This window comes from Tubulanus polymorphus, chromosome 1 (genome assembly GCF_964204645.1).
Source record: "Tubulanus polymorphus chromosome 1, tnTubPoly1.2, whole genome shotgun sequence".
NCBI lineage: Eukaryota > Metazoa > Nemertea > Palaeonemertea > Tubulaniformes > Tubulanidae > Tubulanus > Tubulanus polymorphus.
Window position 1 is genome coordinate 7,599,726 of NC_134025.1, and position 23,899 is coordinate 7,623,624.

The 23,899-nt window shown below is 35.6% G+C and overlaps 3 protein-coding genes across 9 annotated transcripts; 1 reads left to right on the forward strand and 2 right to left on the reverse strand.

Annotated features, from left to right (window-relative positions):
• Positions 1–138: 138 nt before the first annotated feature.
• Positions 139–15,683, reverse strand: LOC141899165 (tubulin polyglutamylase TTLL5-like). 6 transcript variants are annotated; one of them, XM_074785364.1, is made up of 33 exons: positions 15,645–15,683; positions 13,632–13,921; positions 13,316–13,425; positions 11,768–11,850; positions 11,580–11,686; positions 11,390–11,453; positions 11,237–11,303; positions 11,066–11,148; positions 10,831–10,900; positions 10,491–10,575; positions 10,300–10,401; positions 9,866–9,957; positions 9,670–9,777; positions 9,512–9,593; positions 9,267–9,328; positions 9,087–9,175; positions 8,826–8,885; positions 7,506–7,690; positions 7,350–7,412; positions 6,884–6,940; positions 6,080–6,128; positions 5,944–5,989; positions 5,485–5,722; positions 5,292–5,406; positions 4,992–5,012; positions 3,430–3,576; positions 3,219–3,334; positions 2,902–3,140; positions 2,490–2,654; positions 2,249–2,344; positions 1,478–2,120; positions 1,292–1,392; positions 139–1,201 (listed from the first exon to the last, which is right to left on the reverse strand). In XM_074785364.1, exons 2-33 carry the CDS (start codon positions 13,748–13,750, stop codon positions 1,194–1,196), a joined length of 3,672 nt encoding a protein of 1,223 aa, XP_074641465.1. In that variant the 5' UTR covers positions 13,751–13,921; positions 15,645–15,683; the 3' UTR covers positions 139–1,193. The 6 variants fall into 6 exon arrangements, with proteins under 6 accessions (XP_074641465.1, XP_074641426.1, XP_074641434.1 ...); XM_074785325.1 differs by having other exon boundaries at positions 5,485–5,776; positions 5,860–5,989; XM_074785333.1 differs by lacking the exon at positions 6,884–6,940 and adding an exon at positions 7,179–7,226 and having other exon boundaries at positions 5,485–5,776; positions 5,860–5,989.
• Positions 15,522–19,471, forward strand: LOC141899207 (proteasomal ATPase-associated factor 1-like). 2 transcript variants are annotated; one of them, XM_074785385.1, is made up of 11 exons: positions 15,522–15,765; positions 16,310–16,350; positions 16,419–16,522; positions 16,628–16,729; positions 16,848–16,943; positions 17,035–17,185; positions 17,472–17,666; positions 17,936–18,027; positions 18,378–18,493; positions 19,032–19,114; positions 19,199–19,471. In XM_074785385.1, exons 1-11 carry the CDS (start codon positions 15,716–15,718, stop codon positions 19,357–19,359), a joined length of 1,191 nt encoding a protein of 396 aa, XP_074641486.1. In that variant the 5' UTR covers positions 15,522–15,715; the 3' UTR covers positions 19,360–19,471. The 2 variants fall into 2 exon arrangements, with proteins under 2 accessions (XP_074641486.1, XP_074641477.1); XM_074785376.1 differs by lacking the exon at positions 15,522–15,765 and having other exon boundaries at positions 15,776–16,350.
• A 1,836-nt stretch (positions 19,472–21,307) lies between these two features.
• On the reverse strand, positions 21,308–23,367 carry LOC141898660 (uncharacterized). Its single transcript, XM_074784725.1, has 6 exons — positions 23,336–23,367; positions 22,443–22,524; positions 21,987–22,027; positions 21,724–21,864; positions 21,369–21,632; positions 21,308–21,313 (listed from the first exon to the last, which is right to left on the reverse strand). The coding sequence occupies exons 2-6, from the start codon at positions 22,516–22,518 to the stop codon at positions 21,308–21,310; spliced, it is 528 nt and encodes a 175-aa protein (XP_074640826.1). The 5' UTR covers positions 22,519–22,524; positions 23,336–23,367.
• Positions 23,368–23,899: the final 532 nt, after the last annotated feature.

Below are 23,899 nucleotides of genomic sequence, written 5' to 3' on the forward strand. Positions count from 1 at the left end.
ACTAAAATCATCAATTGGTTTCTTCGAAAACTTTCAAATATATTTAATCTAGTCTTCTCGGTTCCTCACTGATATATCAAACTCAAAGATTTAGATTCGCCTAGAATTGATATTAAAATTTATTCAAAATAAATGGTTTAATACAGAGAACATTGCAAATATGATGTTTCTCAGCAAATAATTTCTGCAAAGGACTGTACACAGTTAGGCACGGAAATGTGAATATAATGAATTATTACATAAGAGACCTTTTAAGAAAAAGACATTTTAAAATTAGCTGAATCTCAAAAATTTAACAACAAGCAAAACATTGCATGGTTCACTTGCGATTCAATCATAACTTATTACATCGCTACATTTTCTATGCTAATACTTGGTCGAAATTACTATTACAACATAGAATTGTAAGACATGTCTTGTGAAGCTAAAAGGATTGGAAACATAAGATCACAGCAAGTACTGTAAGGCATCCAAAAAATCTGGAATGTGAAGGCACATAATATATGTAGGCCTACATGTGATAATACAAGTATGAAGGCATCTTCACGAACAAATATATAAAACATAGTGCAGTTAAACAATGTGTAGGTTTTTAGAAAGGCTAACAGAAGCCAGTCTAACCTTGCTACAAAAACTTATATAAAATATGTGTGTATGTACATTACAGACAACATACTTGAGCAGTGATTGTGACGATTCTACTTTTCTAGGTGATATAATCAGCAGTTTAATATCAACGTTAATATCCCTGGATGATTGATTCCACGAAAAAAGCATGAACATGTTTAGGCGCATGCTTTTTCACAATATATACATTGACGATCATACTTGTGGGCTACGAAGTAATTTGCAACAGTCGATGGATAGAAATGTTCATTCGACTGGCACTTCTTTTTAAACTATGCATAACACTAAGTAATAAATATTCAATAGATGTGTTATAAACTTAAGTAAGACTGTACATCCTGTATCATTCTAACTACCCAGTAAGAGATCACAGTTTAGGACAATTACAGTTTTATGTTAAAAAATCTCTGGTATCTCTGATATACGGTTGTTCCTCCCTTAACATCATCTATCACAGATCAAAACAACAATCCACTAATGGAATAAATCTGTTCTTCATTGATGGAATGTTTTTCCTCGGACACTACTAACATGCCAATGGTATTTCACGGATCCATATGGTATTCTCACCAATCTGAAAGAAACGAAAATGCTCCATATTGTCTCAATGACTTTAATTGGAATGTGTGTAGTACGGGTATGTACATTATTGTAAAACATGTACCTGTAACTCTAGTACTGTATGGCGATCGGACTATATGGTTGCTATCATACTTATAACTATTATAAACAGGTGCGCTGAATGCATCGTCGCCGGAGGTAGTTCTAAAAATGGAGAAAACAATTAAGATAAGGCGCAATGAAAGTTATTATACCTAAATAATGAGTCTTGCATAGTTGAAAATGATACCTGGATATTCGTGAATTACTAATGGGTTTTCGATGGACTGCAGGTCCTGGCGGTGGTTTTGGAGTATAATGTTGAATAGCTATTTCTGTATTAGCAGGAACATCCGAATTAGCACACCCTCGTGTGTGATGGGCAGCATGTGCTTGCGCGACCATCGCTTGGTGCTTAGCCTTACTCTGTTCGAGCAGAGCCTTGCTTTGTTCCCTTTGATGTTTGACCTGTTGCGCGACGGCGAACTGAGTTCCAGAACGATTTGTGGTCGACGTACCACCAGACTGCTTACCATACGAACAAGTCAAATCACTATCGTACTGAGTCAAATCTCCATTAGATGGAAGATTGCGTCCAGCACTGCGGGCATGTTGCAGTGCATTGTGTCGCGCTAATCTTTGAGATAACTGAGTAAGCTGCATTTTGATCATATTTCCGGCAACTTGATCCATTTGCTCATCTGAAGGTCCAGTTATTGATTCATTATGTGCATTGATTGTCTGATTAGGCTTGTCAGAATTGTTCATAACGCTATTGCTAAGAATACTTGCTCCTTTCGAGGCCGAATACTGTCTGGTCTGCTGTTTGAGAGATAACCGCTGTAATGCATCGTTTACAGTTTCATCATCTGTATACCCATCCCCTTGACCGCCTAGAACAAAAATGGAATACTGTATATGGGTACAGAAATTCATAGATTGTGCTCAGCATGAAAACGAACTGAAGAATTAAGAGTTTCTATCTTATGCCCAAAGCCGAATACCGTAAAGTCACAAGTACCTGATAAATGAGGATCTGTTCTTTCTCGGAGACTACTTGCTGACATTGGACGTGTTAAAGTGGCTGAGGATGGACGAGATGATATCCCAGTGCGCCCTTATAAAATAACATATTGTATGCATCAACAATAATGTACAAGAATTTAGTTCATTCAATAAAATAGCAGGTTGTTAGCTATCCAGGAGCAGTTAGTAATGAAATAATTTGATTATTAGCGAATGGAAATAAAAGCAGCCCTTACCAGTTGTACCATGTGTAGCGGACATGGGTCTTTGTCGAGGAGCATATTTGGCGCTGTATAGGGCCACTGCACTAGCATAAGAAGACACAGGTGCAATATTTTGTTGTTGCCCATTTGCTAATTTAGTTTCGGCCTTATTTCTAGTTTCATTAGTCGAGTGATTTGCTATGAAAGACAGAAAGAAAAGGGTGCAAAAATCAAATTTACAACTATTGTACTATTATTTCTATCGGTACTTATTAAGGTCTTGATAGCGTGCTGATAGTGTGATAGTTCATGTGGATGTGGTGTTACCGGTATATCAAATCTACCAAGGATATGTTAATGAAATTAATATACAGTCCCCTGCATAAACCATAGGGTAATTATGACTTGCACTATTTTATTGTTGGGCAATGTTTTGAATACCAACCTTTACATGTATATTTATCAACAGGATTTACAGGTTCTGAGTGATCAGCAACCAAGTTTTCTCTGCTTTCTCTACGCTTTAGCAAAGATGTATCTGATTTGCTTGCAATTGCTGATACAGGCCTGTGTTGGGTTTCAGTGGTAGTCATGCCTTTACCGTTGTGTCCGCCTCCCAGAAATATACTGGCTGATTTATGGATCTTTGTGTAGGTGGTTAATACCTCTTCCAATTCACACTCCCTGTGTAGGAAAAAATACATCAGAACACTTATCTTGTAATTAAGTCAATATTTATTCCTGAAGAAAATTTCTACTTACGATGCAAAACTGAGAAATTCCGCAAATCTTTTATCATCAAGTGATGACTTATCAACCTCAGATCTGTGCAACCGCCGCCAATCTAGATTCTGACGTTGTCGAAGTTGTTCAGTTTCCTGAAATTCAATGAAATTATTAATTTCGGTACGCAATAGCACTGACCATTTATAACACCACCCTTCATGTCACCTTTGAAATGTATATTACTTACTCGACTGTAGATATGAACGAAATCTCCGAGTTGTTTCGCTAAAATCCGCCTGCGATCATTAATTGGTAGACGGCGACTCGGCACGACGACCTTGAAAGACTGCTGAAGATTACCGGCTGCTCGTTTCAAGAAACGAAGGACCAGATCCTACAAAACATTGACATGAAATACAATTCAATATGTGTAATGATAATACTGTGTCATGCGAGGACTTTTTAGTTTAGACTTTCCAAGTGAGTTCAAACCCTGTTCCGGTAAAAAAAAAGTAATACAGTAGTACAAAAGTGTATACAAAGAGTATTCAATCAAATGCAAGATTTTCCGATTAATCCACTGTGACTCTTATTCTGGGAATACTTTGGTATGATTTTCCACTTTTTAGGCTACATGCCCTGCTGGCAGATTTTCTTCCAGATTTCTTAATGGGAAAATGTTATGACAACATCCCATGATGAAGGGTGATAATGGAGTAGATTATGATGCATTCAAATTTGTTGTTGGTTTCTCCAAGGAGGTCGTGTTTATAATATTAGTATTACTATGTGATAATTTTGTTTTGTTGCTATTTACGCTACATCATAACAACACAATATTAATCTTAGCCATATTAACACTATCATTTATTCAGCTAGTCCGAAATATGTTTACAGATAACTATGAGCTCCAACCAGTAGTTGACTAAGTGCGAAAACCGAAGTTTGCCCTTGCAATTGATTGTAGTTATAAAATATTTATAGGAACCATTAGACAAAGTGAATAATTGACCGATGAAACATAAGATGGCCATGTAAAAAACAACTGAAAAACTGGTTTCCACTATGTGGATTGATGGACAAATGAACAAACAAACGATAAGTGAATGCAATGGCCCACTGGGCCTATGCCCCATGTGGGCCAAAAGTATAAGACTAGTCAGATTTGTTCATATTTCATCGTCATTCATTGGCTATACACAATTCAAATATTGTTATATACAGCTATGTATAAGACTAATCATACCACAGTAAAAGGGTACATGTACAGAAATCAAGACAAAACCATATAGACAATACATAATGGCTATTACTTGAAGCTGACCCTGTCAACAAATTAGGTGCATCAAAATAACTTGAATACAACAGATGAAGCTTGTGTCTCTGATGTAATAGGTTACGTAATATTCTAAAGTTTGATTTTCACACATGCACAACCAGGAATTGCTTAAGAATAAATTATCTATCATTCACTTGAAATCAGTTCTAAATTACGTTGATTCACTGCACCTGCCTCATAGTTACGAATTAATATATATTTAAATGCACAAAACTGCCAATTATAATGATCTTTGAATCACACAGAAAATATTGTGAGAATGAAACAGTAGAAGGAAATAGTACAATAGACAAGATACTACAGCATCATCTCAGTGAGAATGTGAATTTCAAAAGAAAATCTTGCACTATGTTGAAACAAGACAACCAGATTTTACTAGACTGTTATGAAAGGCAGTTCTTGTGCACACGAGGATGATTATCTCATTGATGGGTATAAATATATGAAAACTGTCTTCATACAGTACTTACAATATCACGTGTTAATTTTGCCTGAAAACGTATGATTTACAGATTATGAAAACAACAGGTTAAAAAGCAAATTGAATGTCTGCGAGCTTGGAAGTAGTGTCAAAATTAACAAATGAGTATAGAATGAATAAAAATTGATGCATGCAGCTTAACTTAATTGAAACCTCCAGAAAGAAGTAAAAAATGCGCCTTATCTAAGTGCACAGGGTTGTTTGTAAGAAGGCAAAAATGCACAAAGAATGCAAGCCAATTAAGTTTATGGTAAATGAAAGAGCAATTGAAAACTGGTATACACATTACCATTTGTTCATTTTGAGCATCACAGTTGCTTTGGTCATTAGAACCATGTTCAGCTATTAGACGTTGCTGTACTCGACTCAAATATGTCGCAAATGCAGTGCGGGCTTGAACTTTACTACAAAATATCATCAATAGTAAGAATAGAAAGTCACACAAAAAATCATAATAACATATGTTCTTCGAAATTGCTAACCTCATACATCCACCAGACTGCAGAATCTGTACAACATTGTATTTTGGAGGTGGTGGAGGAGAGGGAGTGGGTGGATTCTCTTCTTTGACTGCTGCATCTGTAGCATCATCAAGTACTGCATCTGTTGATTGATCATCGATTGTGCTACTAGCAACTTGTGACGTAATCTCATTTGCATCTTCTTTTGAAGATATTTCCTGTTGATTTGAAGCACCATTGATTTGTTTGATTTTACTCTCTGAAACATCAGTTTTGCTAACTACACCTTGGACTAGAGTGCCTCTGAAGACAGCTAAAATATACATAACATAGACATTGTACTATAGAAGCTCCGAGTGGGTTATTTCGCAATCTTGATATTCTTAATGTACATACATTGTGGATTAACAACTACTGATGAAGTAGCTGGTCGTTTCATTTTTCTTTTCTTCTTTGTTTGTCCAAAAGCAGTTAATCTACCTTCATACTGTACTGACCGTCTGCGCCCGGACACAGAAAATGTACTCTGAAATTCAAATATATGGGCACTTGCAAAATGATGCATACAGATGACCATATCATTTTATATGTATTCAGCGTTTGTATGTATTATTACCTTTCCAATTATCATTTGTGGATGAGCAGCAGTGTGTATTTGATAAGCCCTGAATCAAATTCATAAAACAAGAATCAGTCAAAATTATTCATATGAAAAGATTCTGATTTGGAAGCCTGCCAAAATACAAATTCCCTTCCTCAGAGGGCCAGCTTCCTGCATTATGTACATGCAATATATTTCTATATCTTTATGGATCTTAATCTACGTATGAATTTTCACCGACCATAGTCGAAAATTGATGCTATACTTGATAACCAATGTATCTATTTCATTAATAACAACAATTTACAACTCAAAGTGAAGGCAAACCAGCACCAAATATAAGAATACACCAACATGAATACTTGGATAACATCTACATTGTGTTAAGATCCAATGAATCGTGAAATAAAAAGTTCTTTAGGAATAGTGAACTGACACTGAGCACCAAACAGATTAATGTTTAAAAACATATTATATAAGCAAAGCTAGACTTTTGAGACTGAAACATTGGGCTTGAGACTATTTACTGAATATGCACTGGCATGTGTACATATTTTAGGGTCAGGGAAGGTACATTAAAACCCTACAATCTGCAACTTGCACTATGTTCCAGAAAAATGGCATAGCTACCGGTGTTAGTAATTCAAAAATTCAGATACTGAAATCTGAACAGCAATGGCAGTACATAACCTTTCAGGATTAAATACCTGGTAAGTAATATTCAGTTTCCTGACTAAGCCCATGTCTCAGTTTATGATTGTGTGCATAGTAACTGCAGCGAATAAGCTGTGATGAATGAATAATTTTGTATGCACTCACTTGATTCTTGCCGAGGCTGATGTGTAACTAGCAGTGCTGATTTTTGATGGTATATTTCTGCGCAGTACAAGTGAAACACACACACACAATTTTTAGATATAATGAATCAGTAATCCTCAATAGAGATACAGATTTATTTGAAATCAATTGGTATCTAATTAGCAGGAGACATATAATAACTTTGAACTCAATTTCAGAAGCTATGTGGAAAAACCAGCAGTGTATATATGATCCATTCAATCCAAAATCACCAATATGCATAGACTGAATAGAAGGATTTTAGTGCGATTCTTACTTATTATCTGCACCTGGCAATTTGACCCTCATTGCTCGTTTAAGTTTCCTTAGAAGATGATGTTTTATCACATTTCAATATTTCAATGAAAAATCGTGGGATAAATTTCATAACAATCATTAGAGCAGATTTGACGATAAGAGAAAATTTGAGAATTCTATTGCTACTCACTTTTCAGGATACAGTCGTTGATGAAGCATAAGATTGTGGTTGGAAGAGTTTTGCATAAATGCCCTGTTCATAACGAGAAGATAATAATACAGTATACTGAATCTAGATTTGAAATAAATCGATGTAAACTAGCACACATAGCAAAAGTTGCCTCACCCATACAAATCCCAGGACTCGTAAGATGGAAAAATTCGCACCCAACCCCCTCTTCGTTTTACTTCTTCTTTGGCTTTCCGTACGATCCGAATCTCTTCGCCGGATAGACCCGATACACCAGTATTTCGCTGGCCAGTGCCACGTACACTACCAGACAATGAACTGGCCGACTGTGGACGAGACCGCTGAAATAGTCAGATGTCATTTTGATAAATACACATTGGAAATATTTGTCAGTGCCTTCGCTACAAGTGTATAGGGGAGTAAACCATTTTCCAGTTTCCCGGCACCATTTTCTCTGGGCAGTGTGGCTTTGGTGAAAAATAAAAAAGGCCCTCTATCGCTGTGTTTCAACTAAAAATGCAGTTTAGGGCTGGAAACTGGAAACTTGTAGTGATTATTGATAATGTACACATGAATTACAAAGTTAGTTTCTCAGACTCTACACGGTATACAGGGTAACTAAACTGTTATGGTAAATAAGCAGGAATGCATCTTATAGAGGCTTACTGGTACATAGTAGTACAAACAGTGAAACAGATAAACGTATAATAACCTTGCAGATTTAATTAAAATATTTTTTGGTGGAATGGTGAAATGTGAAAATCTGTTATTGTTGTCAGATACTCAAACAAGTATCAGCAATCACATCTGTTTTGTGAAAAGAAAATAAGATAGAATTGCGGAAGCTGTGCCTCATTGAACTTATTGAGTATATTCTTTCGCGTAAAAATGTTCTCATGATAGATCTAAATCTAACACTTGACTGACAGAAATACATTAATCTAGTTCTCATTAAAGTTCTGAAAATAAGTGTCAAAGTGAAATATCTGGCAAAGGCAAAGGAAAGAAAAAGCATGACACACATGGGACAAACCTGATATAAAGAAGAACCTACACGCATTCGCTGAAGTAAACAAAAATTTTGACACAATTGTTATCAATGTCACGCTAGCTATATTGAAAACATAGCTTTGTCGATGATAAAATATAGCGAAATGTCTAAGTTGAAAAGTTTACTTTCCCCCAACAAGCTCATAAGTGATGTCATAAACCAGTAAAAACGGTACGAAGCTATCATTAGGATTCCCAATCAACACAGTTAATGATGACCAACACCTTTATACTAGATTAGCATACCATCAGGGTTTCAATCATGCAATTCGTGTGAGTAATCTTTAGTGACGTAACAGACCTATGTTTCATATATACAACAGATTTGTATATAATGAAAAAGTGCTTTTGAAAAATTATAGCAGGATGAATTAATTAGGTGGGATTTGATTTAGATAAATATGTCGTTTTCTGGTACGACTCTACCTTTGGTTTATCAAGATCAGTTCTAAGATTATTCGCTTTGGCCGATGTGGCACGATTTCTCTACAAAAAGCAAGAAGCCTCAAGCTTTTAAATGAGGGCAGAGAAGACAAAGCATACATTACATGTAGGCATTTGAAGGCAAGGCTTGTTGTTGAAATTCAATGGTTTAAGAAACATGTAAAGGAAATGTATCTATGAAATATGATGTAATGGTAAAACTAATTCTGCTACATATCATAAATTTGGAAACAGGAATCTTACCAATGTCCTGGCAGCTGTTTTTGATGCAACATCCACATTTCTTTTACTCTGGTAAACCTTCCTTACCATGGGATCATGACAAACAAAACCTGTGAGATGAAAATATTGTTTTGACATGCTTTCATTGGTGTTTTTCTCAGGACAGGAAATAAAATCCATCTATGTAAATAAAATGCTCACCGACAAGTGTAAATAGATCAGACATCATATTAGCTTTGATTTTCAGATCAAGAGGTGAGTCACTAAAATCAAGAACAGATGACTAAACACCACTGGGTTACTGGTTATGTCAAGGAAAATTATGGATAGTTGCAACAACTCTTCTTATTCAAAATGACTCCTCATGACTGAATGGACATGGGCCCTCATGACTGAATGAGGACATTCATAGTCACTTGCCTCATGTCCAGACTATTAACACTTACCAAGCTAATGAGGGAGAGAGATTCACTTCTAATATCCATGGTCTCAGAGCTTCATCAATCAATATATCAAACCCGTACAGCTCTGAAAATGATAAAATGACCTAACGTCTCATGCAAACATTGCTTGAAGATTTTGGAAACTGATTGCAGGAACTTACCAAAACAATTTCCTCGAAATGGCATGAACATTTTACAAGCTGTAGCTACTTGAGGTTCGACAGATAGGATACTTTTAATGAGCACATCTTCAATTCGCATCATCAAAGCTGCAATATGAATTTTTTTAGATTATTTGTTTTGCCAGATATCAAAAAATTTTATGCGCAGGAAATCTAATTTGATAATCAAAAGTACCTGTGGTATCTTTATCCTCAGAACGTAAGTACCTTAACAAGGCACCCAGAGACCATTTATTCCCGTAGTCTTCAACTTCGGCATCATCATTACTGAAAAATGTAATTCAACTCATACTTATAGTCAAATACGTGGTGTATAATTCCGGATCAGCTGAAAAGAATAAGTTAATTTTGTTCGAAGAAAATGTGATTAAAATGCAGGACAAATTCATTTTATCATTCTGTAAACTCCTTTTCACTCAAATCAAATGAGACCATTCATTTTTGTTTGAGGTGATAATTAGAGTAAGACAATGGAATTTAAATTACACATTCTTTTGCAATGGTTCTAAAATTTGTGTTTGAGTCAAGAGAATATTCGATTTGAAAGTGCTTGAGGTAAAGAGGAGTCCACTGTACAATAAATAACCAATGTTATATAATTGAACTTACTGAACATAATCATGATTCTTTTTATTAACGCTGTAATTCGTCAGATGCATGCAATGATTACGCAAGTTCTTAGCCCCTTTATCATACTTCACAGTTGCAAATCTGAAATTTTTTCAAAATTTCTAGCTGTCAGTTCTAAATTGCGACTACTGGTAATCTATTATATAATTTGCAATTTAACTACCGGGTACCTTGTTAATCCTTCTTCATACAGATATATTATCAAAGGATCATAGGAAGTGACAGCTACATACAACCTTACATCAAACTTGAAACCTAAATTGATCAAACATGAAACACTAACATATCATGACAAGTACAGTTTAAGACGTTTCACAGAGGCAGAAAGTCCAGTGGTTTTCATTCATTAGTACCATCAATTCAGGGTTAACTGGTTTGATATCTTGGTTTAGTGATGCTGGGAGAATTTTGGGTTGATAGTTCATATCTAGTCATTCCCCTTATTGGTAAGGCAAAAAATGTTGAACTTTGATGAAAAAGTAGTTCAAAAATTTCACCAACAATACTCACCATCAACTAACAGAGGATTAGGGACATATTTACTGACAATTAGTTGCTCATCTAATGGAATCTGATCAGGCTGAAATGAGAAAACTTTGGTGAAAAATGTTCTTAAAATCTATTCCATTGACTAATGGCAGATTTTGTTAAACTTGGTTATTTTACTGGGTGTTAATCAAATTTACCGTACATGTACATCTAAAAATTATTTTCAAGATCTTGCCTATGGCTATAAATTACGTACATGGCTGACTAAAAATATTCCACGGCCTCTTGAAGACGCAATTGGTTTAACAATCCATGGACCTTTGTCTTTCAGGAATGCAGCTGAAAATGATTCAAGAAACTGGTCAAACATCTTTCACCAGAACAATGTCCTAAAACATCTGTTGTTTAGTATCCCTGAATAACTCACCACAAAACTCCTGAAACTCTCCAGGTAAAACGTAACTTGTTGGTATGAAATCAAAATGTTTAAATCCCTTCAAGAAAAATGCAGGAAATTTGAAATCAACTAATACTAAAGAAATAGATGGAGACAACAAGGATAGAATTTACATTTTCTGACCTTTGTTTGTTGCATTTTTTGTATATTCTTGTAAAGTCTATCTTTCCTTGTTAGTTCATATGACCTAATGATAAAAGAAGAATCCTGTTAATTCTTCTAACATGAAATGGTATTTCAATGGAGCAATTGGTTAAAAAAAATAAACACGTGTTCGTTCAACATTGATAGATGATGCCTAATATTGGTATACCTGGGGAAGTGGTTTACTTTCTGATATTCTGTGAGCGAGCGCAATACATAAGGCTTCAAATGAGTGCCAGTCCACATCATATTGAAATCCGAACTATTCGGGTGGGCCTAGATTATCAAAAGAAGACCAATCATTAGTTTATTGGATATCTAATCACAGGGAATTAAGAGCTAAATTAGATAACTTACTTCATGGAAGCCATGACCAGATAAAATCGAACGCACCAGTCTACACTCCGTTCTGACAATTTTGTAAGCCAAATGATATTTTTCTGTAAGGGAACCATAAAATAATGATTTTTCATAAAGCAAATAAAATGGCTAAGAAACGATCGGATAATTCGATTTTTGAGACTATTGGATATCAAAGCTCAATTGTATAGATGCAAGATATGAACGTACACAATACTAAGGAAATACTTAAATCATCATTACTTTCATTTCCTTGATAATTAAAACATGATATAAGATTGAGGTTAATCAACAAAACCCATTGGATTGGGCATAAGCCCATGACTTTCTTCGAAAGATCTCTGGATATTCAATCCCATATACAAATATGCATTGCTGGAAGTTATTTCGCGAGGCATTGTTGGAAAAGTTCAACAGAAGATCAGAACAAGTGTAGCTGCAATGGATATTTGTTAAATTAACTTAACAATAATGCAGCCACAGTGTGAGGACAAATAGCATGAAGATTCACTGATTAAATACTCATTGTATACTATATGATAATCTACTCGCCACTTCACTATTAAAACCTGTATGAATACACCCCAATTCAATAAATGTACTAAGATAGATATCAAAAGCATTTGATTTAAGAAATTTAACCCTATGAAAGAAAGATTCAAGGTACAGATGAAAATACAATATAGAAATATTTCATAGTATGCTAAAAATGGAATGTAGGAAAAAATGGCCAAGGAAAAAATGGCCAGGAAAAAATGGCCAAGGAAAGAATGGCTAAGGTATTTGCCTAGAAAAAATGGCCAAGGAAAAAATTGCCACGGAAAAAAAGGCCAAGGGAAATTTATGAGAACTACTGACAATGTTATTAACATTAAGCTTTCAATTTAATGACATCATTTATTTTTAATGGGGCTAAAAACAATTTAAATCGATTAAAACAACAATTTAACAATTTAAATTTCCTTGGCCATTTTTTTCCGTTCACCGTAAAAATGTCCCTGTAAAACATTTTCCCGGAAAAGATATCCCGCAAAAAATTCCCATTTGTAAGGTAGGAAAAAATATAGTTTTGCTTAATTTACGTGAGACAAATCAATATTTTATATAGTGCTTTAGGCCTACTGATATAATGTCAGTTAAATTTGAGTCCTTTAAAGCAGCTGCACCATTTACCATTCACTTGACCCAGGTGTAAATTGTGCACGTTTTCACACTTCCATTCCTATCCACTTCATGATTAACAAATATTAACACATTCATGTGTAAATTGTACATGATTTCACACTAAACCATCATATCTGCGTCATTATTACTCAAAAAGGGTGTAACCATTTCTACCAAGAAACGGTATCTCCTCTCCTCAATTTCGATGATAATGAGTTCAAAAGTTATGCGGTAAATACGTAAAATCTATGAAATATAATGTATTTTCATCTGTACCTTGAATTCTTCTTTTCATAGGGTTAAATTTCTCAAATCAAATACTTTTTACATATACCAACACGTGTATATGATAAGTGGCACTTCAATGGAAATTTCTCTCACCTCCCGTTGTACGCAAGTCACTGCGCTTTTTTACAACTACTTCACTGTAGAATATAAGTGAAGGAGTTCTCTTTTGGTAACCTGTCCATATAATATTTGGATGGTCGGCACTAAAAAAAATCAAAACATATACCTAGATTACATTTCAAAATGTGTAGGAGTGATGCACACTGGAGAATAAGACAATGATGAGCTAAAAAAGAATTAACACATGGGAAATCGGATAGGCCAAAATGTCAATTGTGAAATACAAGATAGTCTTTAGAAGTCAGCCTTCATAAACATGAAATAAGATATTGATCGGCAAAGAACTTACTCATGCTCTGTATCTGACATGGATTCCTCGTCGATATACTGATGATCCTCATCTTCAGCCTCCCCTACATCAGAAAGGGGAGCAGACGCTCCATCTGATGATGTAATTGATGATGGCATTATGTAGGCTTATATAAACCTTTTACTAATTCAGGAAACCGAATGCTTGCCACCAATAGAAAACGGGTCCATCTGTCTGTCCTGATTTTCAGACGTTCACTGAACAAAAAGTCACAATGATGGTGACATTTGTACAAATTTTCAGCCACTCCTCGGGTACCCTGACCTTAACTAGAACAGATAAGACACACAAAATTAAAATGGTAGCACCTAAGCCATTCGATGATCGTGGAGGCTGTAAAATCCTTCAGACTGTCAAATCAAATTTTAAGTTCATATCAATCGCCATCAATGAAAATGATGACTCGTTTGATAATTTTTGGATTTGGAAGCCTAAAAATCGAGCTCAAATTTCATTGAAAATAAACTGATTTTCGCTACAAATAACCTAGTTTTCAGTAATGTCATCTCGTATTGCCGGTATCCCATTAACCAAATAGACCAAGTTACCGCCATATAGCCCTACAGGGTGGATCCAGGGCCCTATCTCAAGAGGGTTCCGAATTATATAAGAGTACTCACTATTATGGGGAGGGCACTTTCTATGTCAAATCACAGCAAAAAAGGCACTTAACATCAAACTTGTGATTTTCAGGGGCACTTACGACGCCAAATCATACCAAACACGGGCACTTTTAGGCCTATGTCAAATCCATGGATTTAGGGGCATCTACAAGGGGCATAGGCTCAACGGTATTCCAGAACCCTTGGAACCCCCCTGGATCGGCCCCTGCCCTAGGGCTAATTTAAATTATGCTGCATTGCCATCTACTTTCACATCCGAAAAATAAGAAAAAGTACCCTAAAATTAACTACAACTAGGCAAATTAAGTATAGTATCGGATATTTGTCACATTATGGGAGCGAATTTTTCGATACTAAAGTCAATACTGAAAAGTAGCACCACAAATTGCTATTTTCCTGGACTTTGCTTGATTATTCTTCAATCGCCAGGAAAATTCACTTTTTTTCGAAAAAAATTTTCTTGACCGATTGTCAGAAAAATTTGCTATTTTTGTAGAATCGCTATTTTTGATTTATTGGTTTAACTCTCTTTTCATCACAATGTCAAGAAAATTCGCTATTTGTATGTCTGTTGTCATTGATAAATTGGCACCAACATTGTAAAATAAGGAAACTCCATATATTCGATACAATATTAACTAGGCCCCTATAAATACCGGTACTATCGTATATCTGAAATTCTAAAATATTCATTCAAAATAAATATAGCGAAAATTCTAAATATCGCTAGGGCCTACTTTTCAGCTGCACCAAAATGCCTACAGTCCCAATTTGACTTAAATGTAGCATCTAGCCCCCAAAGCTGATTGTAGGGGAACAAGCACATCTTCTGAACTACACTGCACTGGATGCAGACTGACTGCTGGTAGACTAAAATTGATTAGGCCTATATGCAGTGCAGTAGCGACATTAGCGTAAACGTTAAGCCTATACATCAGTCTTGGAGACAGGGACTGCTGGATCTATGTTCACCCAGTCCTGAGAATGGCCGGTTCGCGGAGCTCCGTGGCGTATACTGCCTATGGCTATACTAAAGAGCTCGCGTGGGGTCGCATTAGCGATATACCACTGACACTAAGGTTCTCAGTGAAGATCTATGAATATTTGTTTCACTCAGAAGTGGAAATATAATACATTTTCGGGAGTCGAACCTTCCACTAGTTCACACAGACACTGACAGCAGAGTACATTTTGTAACCAACCAACAACAATAACGAAAATTGTGTTGAGTAGGCTCCGTGGATATCTAGCTTTGCCAAACACAGCCAAACATTAAATTTGATAGGAAGAAAAATTACAATATCAACGATAGCTGCAATCATATTCAGCAGCTTTTACGGAAAATCGAATAATATTTGAAACATTTTACCGTGGTTGTTGCCACAACTAGAGCACTGGCCAATTTACTTCCGGGTTGCGCTCTAGTCACATGATAACAAAATGGCGGCGGGGCATTTGATTTTGCAAAGTGACTGGGATTCTGTATTACGGTCTGTAATATGAATCGATCTTTGGCAACATTGAAAGAGGAACCTCAATATTTTCAATTCTATCTCGGACTGACTTTGGAGGCCTACATCAGAAGTACTGATTACTGATGCACAACAAAATTCCTACCACAAGAAAATCAATAATTTTCAATACAAATCAAAATGTCAAGATACAATACTTGTATTTTCAATTTTGGATTGTCATCCTGAATTATCCCTGCATATTTATTCAGATTTGTTTGATGATAATTTTGGATCCCATTTACCGCTTCTCGTGATGGATTTGATTTTATCTAGCTAATTTGGATGGGTTTATGTGAAAAAATATTAGATCATGAAACTACCCCACAAGCAGGTTACTGACAATGATTTACTAGGTTAGAGTAGTGGATGAAATTTAAACTCCATGATTAAGTTGGAGTAATGAAATGCCTTTAGAATGCCTTTACGGATGCCCATGGCCATGAAGTCAGAGAACGTAGTTATTTATGGCATGTAGGCCTGAGGTCAGGTTCAACTTACATTTGTTGTTTCTATCTTTCAGAGAAAACAATGGAGCTGTGTGGATTACTTTCAAAAAGCCAGGTCAGAAGTGAATAATGTGCCAAAAACATTCATAGAAATAATGACTGACTTGTCTTATCAAATTTCAGATTCCAAGAGCGTGTATGGTGACTTGAAATCACATGGTATTTCAACCAATAATCAACCATATGTAACTGCCAGTGACAATTTTCAAGTTGTAGACCTTGGCTCGGTGAGTGAAGTGTAAAAGAAAGCATTTTCGAAATCCAGTGTTTTGTCATTAAAATACTTTCCAAACTTCATGAATTTGAATGAGATTATTTCTTTGACCTTTCAGAAATCCATCACACTAAAATATGATAGTGAGGCAGAAAGTTGTCAATGTAAATTCCAAGGACCAGTTGTTACATTTTCCTCATTGCATGCGAAGAACAAAGCAGTAAGTATTACTTCTCATGTTATAGTTTTTTTCTTGTTAAGATCATACTTTTATTGAGGTTGAATGGTTTTGGAAAGGACAAAATTCTAAGCCTTTGCAAAAAACATCTAATTTGTAGGTACAGTGCTTAGATGTAACTAGTGGTGGATTGGCAGTTTCTTGTGACACTGAAGGCAAACTACTTGTTTGGGAGACTAGCTCTGGAGAAATAAGGGTACTTCAAAATCTTTTGTTGATGACCTCGGATTTCCGAGATTCATGATACCAGTGTAAAGTGCCTGTAATGAACAACTTGTCTTCTGTAGAGAAAACTTGAAGGTCATATAGCGGATGTTTACACCTGTCGTTTCTTTCCATCTGGAATCGTTATACTCAGTGGTGGAGCAGATATGATGCTTAAGATATGGTGCGCACAAACTGGAAAGTGTGCAGCGACTTTATCAGGTCACAAGCAAGGTACCAGAGATTCATATACACATATTGCTATTCAATGTAGATTAAAAAAACCTACGATAAACATAAAATATGTGATCTACATAATTTGATATGTTTGAAACCTAAGACGCCTTGATTAAAGATCCTGACTTCTCCATCCAACTAGACAAAAATCTGTACAACTTATCAGTTTTGCTTTTGTTCATTGGTGTAATGAATCATAGGAATTCTAGTTAATCCAAATTATAAACCGGTTATGCTGTGAATGTAGATTAGTTTCTGTATGTGTTTCATCTATTAACTGTAGCAATAACAGATACTGCTATCATTGAAAAGGGAAGAAATGTAATCTCATGTTCGAAAGATGGTACTGCCAAACTTTGGGATTGTGGAACACAGAGTTGCATTACGACATTTGAATGTTCATCTGGAGTGATTACTTCAAGTGCTTTGAAAGCACCAAATTCTGTTGTGGATCTTGGAACGTTGAGTCATCAGCCAAGTATGTAGGATAAAGACTTTATTTCTTACACCTAGAGTATATCACAGAAATGTTTGTTAGTGTCATGTTACATGTAACCCTACCAATTCTCATTTCTCATTGAATTTACATGTCACCTTACTGTTTGTCATTTCTCATTGAAATTTCCTTAGTGATTGGGTTTCTTCCAAATCTCAAAGTTGGTCATTGTTTAAATGTCAGGACACGAAAATGATCCGCTCTTAGGTAAATGTGGAAATGTCACATATTTATTTTTGTCAAAATTTCAGATGACAGGGAAATGTTAACAGAAGGAAAGTTACTTCTCATTACCACAGAAAATGGATCCTTGCAAGGCTATGGCGTCCAAACACGCTCCAAGGTAAAAATCTTAGATTTCAAAACCAATATAACTAGTTTTTGATGGTTGTAATATGATGTGCTTGAGTGATCAGTCAACTTGTCTAACTTAGACAAACTAGGACCGACAAAACTTGTCCTAGGTAAGCAAAGTCCGTGTAGGAAATTACATAAGGGAGTCGGAAAAATGATTCAGTTTTTGTCCGATTTATTAAAAAGTTCAAGTTGGCCATGTTCGGGTAAGGCGAGGTATAATGTATAATATCATGGAAGTAGCCCTGTGAAATGTTGCTAGTGAGTATAAATTGTTGATTGTTTCAAGCTCTTATTCATTAATAGAAAATGGTGATTACCAGTATTTATTGTATTTAGGTATTCGATGTAAGAATAGATGATGCCTTGAACTGTTGCACATTTGTTCGAGATTACGACATGATCGCTGGAACTCAAGATGGAAGAATAGTTGCCTATGATATTCGAAACATGAGGTATTGCTAACTCCATTCACTGTGATGTATACTGGTACATAAAAAAACTACCATGAGAAGGAGTCAGTTTTATATTTTGCAAATACCATTCTCGCCATTTGAACACATGAATTGTACCACATCTTCGAACCCCTATCTAAATATATGCTAAAATTGATATATTCAGTATCACTGCCAATCAACAGTGGCGGATCCAGATCGTCAGTTCCATATTTTCATCAAAGACTGTCTAGAAAACGGAGTGCCCTGATCATTGTCTAAACACCTGAAATGTTTGTTGATTAGTATCAAGATACCTGTTAAGTTTATCTTGGGAAAGACCCTAAATAGTTTTGAAATCGCCTCCACAGCTTACGTGGCATATGTGGCCGTCTGGAGTTGTATTATTTTTATGAAGTGCCCCTCAAAACCAAAAAGGCTGCCTAGACTTGGGGCTGGATCCGCCCCTGATAAAAAAGCTAGACTAATTTATCAGTTTTAGCTCTTGAAAAAATTTCCACATGTGAATTATAATGAATGGAGTTTACCTATGTTTCAGTCATCAGCTATGTTCCGTACTGTTGGGTAGAGGGCCTGTGCTTTCATCTCTTAATACAAGTCAAGGATTATTCATCACATCAGGTAAATCAATTCGGGTACAGGAATATTACGTCGTTCCGAATACTGTATGCAAAATAAATGTACCTTTTCCATTGTGCTTTGTAGGAGATGGGTCTGTGACGTGTTTGGATAGTCAATATAACTCCGTTTTGGATTTAACCGGCTCCGATTGTGAACCGATTTACAAGCTTGTTTTTAGCGGTACACATTATTACACAGCCTGTCGTGATGGTTGCATCAGAAAGTATGCAATGCAAAATTCTTGACGCTAATCAAGCTTTCGTTTAGTTTGACTTCTATCGTATTGTCAAATAAACTATAGAAACACTTTCTTTATAATTCGAATTTACAATTGTTGTTTATTTGCATTCGTTGTTTGCGTTCTTTTGTTTTCTATGTATTCACACTGAATGTATTATCAACCACTCAATAAACGTCTTTAAACGACATTAAACTGAAATTATCAAAAAGTTCAAATAAATTCACGATAAACGGATTACAAGACATTGCGCGTCTCGATTTCACTCAACCACGTCGCTTCCACATGCATGGTTGTTAGCACGTGCGCGGATAGCTAAACTGATCAAACTCGTTCTTTCTGCGTTCGATTTGTCTAAATAGACTTCGACGTGACATCGCGAATCCTACTAGAAATATTTACACGCTTTTCTTTGTTTTGACAAACCACGCGCAGTTTGGCCGACTGTAGCTGCTTGCGGAAGGCAACAAAGTTACCGAGGTTGGTAACATTCAGAAGCGTCCTGGGGACATGGGTTAGAAAATATCTTTGGAATTAATCATGACATAATAATGAGAAATTAGATGAAATGATTTATCTCCGAGATATTATGTCAGAATTAATTCCAATTTGATTTGATCAACGGAAATTCAGACTACCTATATACGGTCCTGATGACATTTCCATTAAATAACACGTTATTATTATGTCAGAATTAACTCTGAAATTGTACATTTCAATAGAGTTACTTCGTTCAAAATGCGTTGGCGCTACGCGGAACTGCTTACTCTCATCACGGAAACACGGCCAAATTATACATAATAACTGGGCGTTGGTTTTATGATGTATATCTGCCTCGCAAATTCTCGCCAAATAATTCGTTTTGCACCTCGCAAAATCCGAAAGTTTGCAATTTCCGAAACGATGCGTATCGAATTAACAATCTCTGTCTTGTCGAAGGGCCGCATTTGCTTTACTTGAGTTGGTACAGCAACTAAAGATATTTACCAGCGAGACTTTTGATTGATCGCGAGTGCTCGGCAAAGCTCAAGAAAAAAAGAATAAAATTGATAAATTTGATAATTTTGAATAAACGTTAAAGTGTAATGAACTATGTATATTCGTATTTACACTCTGGCAAAACAAGAAACCAGCCAATATCCTAGAGATATTATATAGCCAAGTCTATAAAATAGAAAAATGGCATTACTTTCTACAATATTCACAATTTTACCACAAGGTTTATAGACATGTTATGAGTTTCACAATATATACGTGTATTACATTTTACAATTTGCGAATATTCTTTTATATATGCGTTTACTACTTACACGGAACGTTTGCTTAACATATTGATTGATTAATCGAGTATTGAGAGTGTATGATTGTATACTTTTTTAGTTGCAGGAAGTGTTAGGACAACAATTCTCCTAAGCTCCAAGTCGAAGTTCGTCCAGCGAATGTATACTTGAAATGTATATATATATATATATATATATATATATATATATATATATATATATATATATATATATATATATATATATATATATATATATATATATATATATAATCCACATATAATCCATATATTTAATCCACTTTTCCCGTTTTCATTTACCCAGAAGCATATTTTCTATTTACGTAAAAAGTTTATAGGTACGGCACAATTACAGGATATGTTTATTTCAATCCATTGAGGAGTGAATGAATTTGCATAATCATCATAAGCTCGAGCTTCAACCAGAGTCCAGCCTTTTTTCTGCATGCACCGCGAACCCGCTTCTGTAACAAAAAAGCAAGAAGAATCAGTAATGTAATATATGCTTAAGTATATTAGCATATACTGGAAATATGGAAAGACAAATATAATCCTCAGTTCTACTTACTGGAACTACAAGGCTTTTGTCCCTGGCGACAAGTCGATGTCCATGTTCTTGTCTTTGGACGAACGATAACTCGTTCCTGATTAACGTTTATCCCTTCAGTGATAATTTCGAAGTTTTCGATACTTTTACAAACATCGTCGTAAATTACATCCTGATATTGTCCGCCCTGATTTTCAATCGCCTCCGACGAGCGGTGTTGACCGACCGATTCCTTCGATTCTGTTGGAAATTGATTTGTTTCAGTCGTTTCGTGATCATTTGATAATGTTCGTAGTGAGTGTTCCGTATTAGGATTAATTAATGTTTGTCCATTATCCGCCCCATTGTATCGATTTACACGCGTTTGTTTTTTGATCGCATCCTGTGTGAAGTCAAATGATTCTGGACCTTCCATTTGCCGTATTGCAGATTTCTACATAATGCATGCAACAAAATCGTTTTATAGTGACCGCGCTTTATCTATGAGTAGCGTAACACACAATATAACACATAAATATTCTTACCAATCTATTCACCATCATATTGAGATGTGTCCATATGGCCTTGCGCTGAGGCATCTTCTTCAGTTCAATTATCCCTGTGTTGTTATGCGTCACATCATGTGATATCTCTTTTGCTTTAGACGATCGTTTGAAAGCTCGACTCTAATTCGTAAAATTCGATTCGTAAAATATTAGCTTACAGGCCGCCAATCGAAAATATATTTTAACGTTTCAAATTCGACAAACAATTAGCTTCCATATGGTTATAGTTTGTAAACACTTACCTGACGAATTTCTGAAATTGTTCCGGCCTGTATGTAGAAACCTGAAATATACATTCTTCATATTTCACCACGATTCCAATTTCAAAACAACCGCCTACCAACGTACGTATCCAAATTCACGTGTAAAAATGTCAGAAAGCAACCTCATGTTTTATCAATATGGTATAAGCTTATATACATGATGAAATTTGGCAGAAAGAGATTTTAGAGAAGAGATATTCAACTGCATAATTCATCATATTTCAATAGCCCAGCCGGGAGCACCGTTTAAAATAGGTTTCCATTACAAATGGATGCCTTATAGGATAGACAATAAAAGATGAAACAGATTCTAAATGCATGTACATCCATGTTCGTTTGGCGCTGTGGGGTTTAGTTATTTCAGTTTCAATGATCCGAACACCTACGCATTCATTTACTTATTCCTTTTGACCCCAGAGAATAAAAAAATCTTACCATCAACGGAAAGTGTCAATACAGCCATTAGAACAACAGTAGACGTCCACAGGGATCGTTTCATATCCATGATCATTCTAACCTGTAAAAAAAAGATTATTTGGAGTGCATTAAACCTTCGTTGTCCTGGGCTCAGTTTCACAAAAAAACGATTAAATCTTAAATCGATTTAAATCCTTAATGCACGATGCACGATGTTCCTTATCAGCCTCCATAGTACAAAAAGCAAATTGAGAAAATATATCCTAGAATCAACTTATGCGCTCACGGAAGAGTGAGTAATTCAACTAACCGGATATAAGTTAAAGAAGCCATGAAGCTGGGTATTTGTCGACCTTATACAAAGAAACTAATTATTTTGGGGATTTTTCATCGAAAATTTCAATAGATTTGTTTGGCAACCCCAGGCCTCAATTCCGCAGCTTCGATTATGCAAACTGTTTCTAAAACCTGAATTAAGGAACTCACTACGAATTGGAATGATACAACCACGTCGAATATCTCGTTTCTGCGAGAAATAAAATTGCTCCACATTTTTACACCCATCGTTCTACAATGGGGGTGGCGCATTGAATAACTCACTACAGATTTGGAGAATATCCAAAAATGGAGTAACACAAATTTGATTCTTAAGGGCATCGGCAAATATGTCGGCTATCTTTGATCTACGTACATACTTTCTACTCCCTATAGCATCAATCGCCTTTTATTTTTTCGAATCAATGAAGTCATTAAAACATACTTTTCAAAGATTAAAGTGGTTAGTCAGTAATTTTCCAATTGACTTGTCTTAGAATAATTAGTCCGCATTCATGCATTCAAAGGATGCATATCATTCTTTTTATATGTTTTTGACGCAAAGACAAAAAACGCATAAAGCCAAGAAGACCTACCGCTAGACACAATCGGCAGCATCGTATCCTGAAACACCTATAGGAGTATGTTCATCGTTGAATAATAAAGCAGCCTTTTAGCACTTCACTGGTGGACGTCATCGTCGAAGCAGCGACACATTGACGAAAGATTGACAAGGTTAGCTCGTCCAGATTTTATACCGACTATCTGAAAAACACCCACGCTCTGAAAATTTCTCGACCAATATCCGTCGCGAGAAAGTCGGTTAGAATACAGAACTGATCTATATATCTAACTGGCAACTCTGTGACTTGCTTTTGAATATTGTATGATAAAATGATCCGTTGTTAATCCTGTGTTTTTACAGATTAAGCGTAAAAATGAGGTTATATTCAGACAGCTTTCCTAGAAATCACGTAAAAATGATTGCAGACGCAGTTCTCTTTACTTCTACGATTTCAAATCAGTCATTAGATCATGTTTGTTTTGCATAAATTTTTCCTAAAATAGAAAATGCAACGTTTGCTAGAAAAACATAGATAATCAGCTTCTTCAGTTGTTATTTGGAATATATGTGTTTTTCTTCGTTTCCATTCGATACG

Bases quoted from the DNA above. Each gene is read 5' to 3' on its own strand.
- LOC141898660 (XM_074784725.1), bottom strand. From the start codon at position 22,518: ATGATCATGGATATGAAACGATCCCTGTGGACGTCTACTGTTGTTCTA. The intron at 22,028-22,442 runs GTAAGATTTTTT...TGTATATTTCAG, and splicing joins ATTGACACTTTCCGTTGATG to GTTTCTACATACAGGCCGGA. The intron at 21,633-21,723 runs GTAAGAATATTT...TGCATTATGTAG, and splicing joins ATATGATGGTGAATAGATTG to AAATCTGCAATACGGCAAAT.
- LOC141899207 (XM_074785376.1), top strand. From the start codon at position 16,254: ATGGCATGTAGGCCTGAGGTCAGGTTCAACTTACATTTGTTGTTTCTA. The intron at 16,523-16,627 runs GTGAGTGAAGTG...TTGACCTTTCAG, and splicing joins AAGTTGTAGACCTTGGCTCG to AAATCCATCACACTAAAATA. The intron at 17,667-17,935 runs GTATGTAGGATA...TCAAAATTTCAG, and splicing joins AACGTTGAGTCATCAGCCAA to ATGACAGGGAAATGTTAACA.
- LOC141899165 (XM_074785325.1), bottom strand. From the start codon at position 13,750: ATGCCATCATCAATTACATCATCAGATGGAGCGTCTGCTCCCCTTTCT. The intron at 10,576-10,830 runs GTGAGTATTGTT...TGATCAATTTAG, and splicing joins TAATCCTCTGTTAGTTGATG to GTTTCAAGTTTGATGTAAGG. The intron at 9,778-9,865 runs GTACTTTTGATT...TTCATATTGCAG, and splicing joins TGAGGATAAAGATACCACAG to CTTTGATGATGCGAATTGAA.